The following is a 6,544-nucleotide window of genomic DNA, read 5'->3' on the forward strand; positions in this document are numbered from 1 at the left end:
CGAGGCTTTATTTCACACGTCAAGCGTTTACTACCTTGTTGATACACACGACCTATTCCGGTAGAAAATGACAGGATACCGTGCAGTATTTTTCTCCGAGAGCTCTCAAAGCAACATTATACTGTTACTGGAAAAAGAAAAAGGTAACCATGGCAATGATATTTTTCCAGGCAGGTGAAAGTCTGGACAGGCACAGGCTTTTAAAGCACCATTTGTTTGTAGTAGGAAAATGGATGTGGTATTCCATTGTGTTCAGCTCCACTCAGGAGTGTGTAGGCAAAGACGGCTCGAGCAGGCTTCGCTTCCAACACAGAGGAAAGTCCAATTGCTTCTACGTGATTGAAATGCAGCATAATACACACTTTGCACATTCAACAAACATGACAATATTGTGTGTTTGTAGATAGCGGCACTAATGCTTGCACTGCTCTGCTTTTCAGCTACCTTTCAGAATAAACTGAAGCAAGCAACCATATGGGCTCATAATAGAGTATTGATATATTTTGTTCCCCCTTGTAAAATATAGCAAAGAAAATAAGTAACCGCAACAAAACAATCCAGAATGGAGACTTAAGGAATATTTACAACACAATCCAAATATCTGTTTAATCTTTTCTCCTTTTGTTCCCCTTGCGCGCTGCAGCCCCCAGGGGGATTTGTCCCCATCGATTTGTCTCTGTTGTTCGGCTGTAAGAAATAACACATATTCCAGGCTTCCCTACCTTTAATATCACTTGATTGTCTTTGGTGGAAGTGCTATGTAAGCAACCCTAGACAAACCACATCTACAAATGCTTTGTAAGGCCTACAACGATTCAAGTACACTGAATTAAACTGCAGTCATAGAATACCTTTGATTGGATATAATGGTTCACAAATTCTCAATATTTCAAAATACTCAACCACACTTAGTCTTAAATAACTCGGCAACACCATTCTCTACAAGAACGATCAAAGAATGAGCTCATCATTCCATTGAAAGGTCAAAACAAACAATCAATAAATATCTATACATTTTACAGAAAAATCACATACATTTGAATCACATACCCTTAAATATGTCTGCTGTATAAAGTCTTGATCATTCAGCTGCCTCAGTTAAGCCCCGAGTTTAATGCATTTAATAATGATTATTTATCAACTTTGAGGATTTCCAGTCGTCCAGGTGTTGAGGTTACACAGGGGAAAACAGGGGGGAATTATCCAAATGAGTTAAATATCCTCTCCAAAGATTTCCACTGGGAGTGGGAGGTTTATCGGATGGAGGGCAGAAGCAGGACTTGATGGGAGATGGAAGTCAGCACCAGCTTAGTGACAGTCTTCAGGCAGACCTCAAAAGCATCAGGCTGACAGACACTGTAGGGGAAATGATGCAGAGGAGAGGGGAAGGTGAGGGTGATGGGCCTCATCTGATTTTCAGACGGACGGCCTTGAACTATTCCACTAGACCAAAACCTTTTTTTAAGGCAAATGTGATTACTGATCTTCTAAAAAAAGAGAACACCAGTGATTAAATGCATTTCTTGAATGATAGATTTTGCAGCAGCACTATGGATGGAGATTTTAAAGGTGCCCCGTCAGGTCTATTTGTAAACAGACAAAAGTGACATTTACATTCACTGTGTATCTTTGAGGTTGGAAAAAAATCATTTGGAATCATTTTACTTACAATTCAAATATTGGTATAGCCAATTTTGTTGAATATTTTGAATCCTGCGTTGTTCATATCCACAACAATGACTGTACACAAAGATGGACGACTTGTGTGTCTACTTCCTGCCAAAGTAGAAAAAATGAAGACAGAATGTCCCGCACTGAAACACTTGAACATACATCAGGCTTCACTTTTGAGATCTGTCATGTCGTCCACCTTTATATACAGTCAATAGTCCATGTTTGCAACCTTTGTGGATGAATTGCAATGCATCTTTGTTCAAACGTCCAAGAGTGTGAAAACATTATATAAAAAAACAAAATGGGGACCTAGTGGTCAAATCTTTACGTTGTCTGACGTTATCTACAGTTCACACCTTAATCCAATAGAAAACTCTTTAAATATCAGGTGTGTAATAACATGATAATAAAAGGTATTCCATATTCAGTCATCTGAACTATGAAAGCTAACTGTCGTGAAACACTAAGACACTTTAGACTCAAACGTGTGCTTCATGGTGTTATGCATTTCAAGTCAGTCATACAGGAAGCCATTGTTTGGTCTGATTGCATGTGCTTCCCGAGCTGCTGTGAGGGGGAAGCGAGGAAGATGCAGAAAATTAAAGTGATGGTGAAAAAAAGAGAGAAAGACACAGAGAGAAGAGCTGGAGGGGAGTATACTAGTACACATCCCTGAGGCTCCCCTGGAAGGTTCTGTAGCCCTGACCCCGGTGTCTCTGTCGCGGTCCACGGCGGTCAAAGTGCCAGACTGCGAGCACTGGAGGCTGAGGCCTGGGCACGCTGCACCACTCCTGGACACTTCTCTCTCTTCTGCAGCTTGTGGTTCTGAAACAAGCCCTCGTTTCGTGGGACTCCATGAGCTCCATCCGGGAAAGTCAATAGCCCTGGAGGCACAGACACAGAACACTATGACCAGCCGCACAGAGATAATATCCACATCCGGATGGAAAAAATTGTTCCAGTGGTGTAACAGACTTACCACGTCCCTCGACACGTCCGTCTTTGAATTCTCCTTCAAACTTCATGCCATCGTATCGACTAAAGACTCCTGCCCCTTGAAACTTTCCGTGAGCGAATTCTCCTTCGTACCTGATGTGGTGGTGAGAAGAGACCGTGAGACATTTGTGACCTTTGACAGAGGACAAAACTGTCTCACGATTGCTCACACACCTGGATCCATCCGTGAAGAGCAGCACGCCGGAGCCGTGGAAGAGTCCGTTCTCAAACTGGCCGGTGTAGCAGGTTCCATCCTGAAACTTGAGCTGACCAACGCCGTGCCTCCGACCTGGAAAGTTGCACACCATCAATCAGTCGTCGCTCAGACTACAACCACGTCATGGAAACTCTGAAAATCCCGTCAAGTCAAACAGCCTTGAGAGGAGATTGTGATACCGTTGAATTTCAAATTTTATCTACACGGGTGCCATCATGCCTTATCTAACCACTTAGCTTCGTATAGATAACTCTTTAGTAATAGCGTGTAGTAACACACTGTAAGAGACTACTAACTGACATTTGAACTTGCAATGCGGCTCAGGGTTTAATATTCCCTCGGTTTTGTAGAACCACTAGATATGTCACATGAGTCAGTACGTGCTCGGATTTAAGCACTCCCCCTCCACCACCACCACTACCACCCTCACCCTCTGTCAGCTAAAGGTTTACTACTGAATTAGGAGTCCCATCTGCCTCCTGTGCAGTGGGAATTACAGCAGTCTAATCCATCAGATTTTTTAGCAGGGATTTCTACTTTAGGATCCAGACTGTGAAAACAGTCAAGGAATGTACATGCAGTGCCTTCCTAGTAGCCTCTGATCCACTGCTGAGGCGTAAACAGAGGATGCACCTACAAGTTTCTGGACAAGTACCTCACACCTGCAATTCCTTGATGGAAAAATATGCAGAGTGGTCTTTGAGGGGTTAAGGAAAGCCCCCTTGGTAGAATTGACCCAAAAGCAGCCAAACTGAATAAAAACCATTGGATGAGTCTCGCTCCTCGTGTTTCCATTGCTTTGGTTTCTTTACAGCAGCTGACAGAGGACCCTGTGAGATTTCCCAAACGGTTCCAAAGTCTAATCCAGAAGATTTGACAAAGCCAGAGCTGGTAAATCTGGCTCTGTTCGTCATGAGTTGCCAATGCTAGCTAATTGGGATTTGACTAAATAGCTTGAGCTGGCATGTCACTAGCATCACGGTAAGCATGTGTGTGTGAGAGAGAGAGAGAGAGAGAGAGACAGTAAAAGCAGTGAAAGCATCTTAATAATTTTGCCACTGGGGACAATTTTGACAGGATACTTTCTCCTGTGGGTAGACAGGACAAGAAAACACAACATTCTGTATTATCTGCTATTGATATCCTGTACTACTAGAATTAAATATAATTTACTCCAGTTGTGGATAAATATCACCTATAACGGTTAACAGATTGTCTTACCCTGGAATGTTTCCATTGTTGTTTGTTTGTTTGATTGTTTGTCTGCCTAACTCTCAGCAAGATAACTGAAAAACTGAAAAACTAATTTCCATAAAGGTTTGTGCACATTAGGCAATGAGTCAAGGAAGAACATAGGAGGATATATGGATGGACCACAATCTTCAACATGGTGAGGGAGGTCATTCACCTCTCTACCTACTCTCTCTAGTAGCTTAATGGAATATGGTTGAGTTGAGCTGAATAAATGTACTGGTACACATGGAAAAGATTATTGTATTAGTGTGTGCTGCACGGCACCATGCCAAAAACAGTGTTCACTAGCAACTAGTAATATAAATACTTTGGTGGAATAAATGTTACGTATTTTATTTTTGCAACTTAAACAGTTTAAATCCAACTTTATATGACAAGCACGGAATGCATTGTCAGGACTCTGTGTCACACTGTTCCCTCTTTCTCGACTGATAAGAGAACAGGGTTATAAGGACTAGATGTACTATGCAGTATGGTGCAAGGGAAAGTCTGTCTTATCTCTGCACGAACTGACTGCACGAATGCCTTGCCTTCTTTCCACTCGCCCTGGTACTCCTCCCCACTGGCATAGGTGAAGGATCCCCTGGTCAGAGTCATGGTATCCCTGTTTTCAAAACACACAAAAACACACATTATAGGCTCACCACCGTTCAGCCTCATGTTAAAAACATTGGATTTCTTTAGCTACAGTACCAGACAACATGAATTAATGAGTGCAAGGATTATCTTTCAGGACGTGTAGCTGAGTAGGGTTTCAAGTCTTCAGATGTTGAAATAGGGTTGAATTTATTTTCAAAGTTGTGCAGGGGAAAAGCTGCTGCAATAGAAGAAGAAATTGGGGACGGATCAATCGATAAATAACAATATCTAATCTATATTAGTGGTGGTGATGCTTGTGTAAACCCAGTGCAGAAGCATAAGCCATCTGTAAAGAGAGACTGTGAAACCTCACTGCAGACCCAAACTAAAAGCTGGTGACCATTTTAAAATGATTGTTTGCTTTGAAACAAATGACAGTATGTTGCAGAATGGCAATTAGGTGTAATTTTGCACACGCTGTCGCCATTAATATATAATAATTCACCAGCTCACACCAACACTGACACGTTATTGTAAAAATCCAACTTGTGCTGCCAACGTGGTGGGATGCTGTGCAGCCTTTTGCATGCATGTTGTTGAACAGACTCTATCTTCTATATATACACGCCTGTAGTGTGAATAGACTGAGTCCAGTGGCAACACAACAACGAGTGGAAAAGCGACAACACCTACAAATGCCATCGTTTACCTGCACGCTACGTTAGTCGTCTCTGAAGCATGGAAAGCACCGCACAGCACCGGAGGGCGTAGAATTCTCAAAACACCGGCTGGGAGACGTATGTCGTGTTCAGGTGCTGCCCGTGAGATCCGGAATATGATAATCAGATTATTTATAACGTATTTATTTTAAGATTGGATTGCACTATCTTGGCCACAGATGATAATAAATGATGTGTATTTTTTATTTGATAAATGTATGCATGTAATGCATTTGTTTGTTGTTTTTGTTTTTGCACGCTCCAGCTCAGGATTGCAGTTACTCCGATGACACTTGAAGGCAGCATTACAACAGCGTCTTGCAGGCTGCTTCTTCACATGCTGATTTCTCAAATTAAAACTTTCTCTGATTGGTCTGCTACAGTTTACAGAGAGTGGCAGATACATTTGAAATAGGGGGGATAATCTGAATCTTCTTTAAAGCGTTCAACATTACAGCTGACAGTGAGTCTATCCATTTAATTGGTCTGTAGTCTGGGGAAATATATTAGTCTTTGCAATGTGTTAAGCATAGAGTGTTACCTATAATTAAAGGCGATTGTCTATCTAATATGAAATATATATGTGATACAATATTTAAATTTTAAATTTTTGGCTAGTTGGTAATATACTAGCTTAAGTCAGACATAATGTCTTTAATAGCATCTAAATTGAATTGATAGTATTTATTTTACTTGTGCGTAAGTGTAAGCAGATCCCTATAGATAGTTTTCTTACCTAAATTCAAAATACCTCATAATAGTTTTTATCCTTAGAATTTACCATGTTCTCCACTTAGTTAGCACAAAAAACTAAATAAAGCTGAGGGTGAATTATTTGGTCGTATTTGTTCATTAACCAAATCATGAGAAACATACAAATTTGGAACTGACTGCAGTGAAAGTTGAAACAATTACTGACCAGGCACCAGTGGTATACAATAAATCCTTAATCCAGATATTTCGGCAAACCGTCAAACAATTGTTAAGACATTTCACTCAAAATCACAAATGTCAACCTCATGATGGAACAAGACGAAAAGTCGGCAGCTCACCAAAGCTTCATCGAATGGTTCATGTCAAAAGCATTTTTTACAAATTCAGGCTG

The 6,544-nt window shown here is 41.0% G+C and overlaps 1 protein-coding gene across 1 annotated transcript; it reads right to left on the reverse strand.

Moving 5' to 3' along the window:
* morn4 (MORN repeat containing 4) lies at positions 1-5,507 on the reverse strand. Its single transcript, XM_062400487.1, has 5 exons — positions 5,430-5,507; positions 4,672-4,745; positions 2,845-2,959; positions 2,654-2,763; positions 1-2,558 (listed from the first exon to the last, which is right to left on the reverse strand). Exons 2-5 carry the CDS (start codon positions 4,736-4,738, stop codon positions 2,410-2,412), a joined length of 441 nt encoding a protein of 146 aa, XP_062256471.1. The 5' UTR covers positions 4,739-4,745; positions 5,430-5,507; the 3' UTR covers positions 1-2,409.
* Between the last annotated feature and the right edge of the window lie 1,037 nt (positions 5,508-6,544).

This window comes from Platichthys flesus, chromosome 12 (genome assembly GCF_949316205.1).
Source record: "Platichthys flesus chromosome 12, fPlaFle2.1, whole genome shotgun sequence".
Classification (NCBI taxonomy): Eukaryota; Metazoa; Chordata; class Actinopteri; order Pleuronectiformes; family Pleuronectidae; genus Platichthys; species Platichthys flesus.

Excerpts from the sequence above, each read along its gene's own strand:
- morn4 (XM_062400487.1), bottom strand. The coding sequence starts at position 4,738 with ATGACTCTGACCAGGGGATCCTTCACCTATGCCAGTGGGGAGGAGTAC. Across the intron at positions 2,764-2,844 it reads CTCTTCACGGATGGATCCAG|GTACGAAGGAGAATTCGCTC; the intron begins GTGTGTGAGCAA and ends CCACCACATCAG. Across the intron at positions 2,559-2,653 it reads CGGACGTGTCGAGGGACGTG|GGCTATTGACTTTCCCGGAT; the intron begins GTAAGTCTGTTA and ends CTGTGCCTCCAG.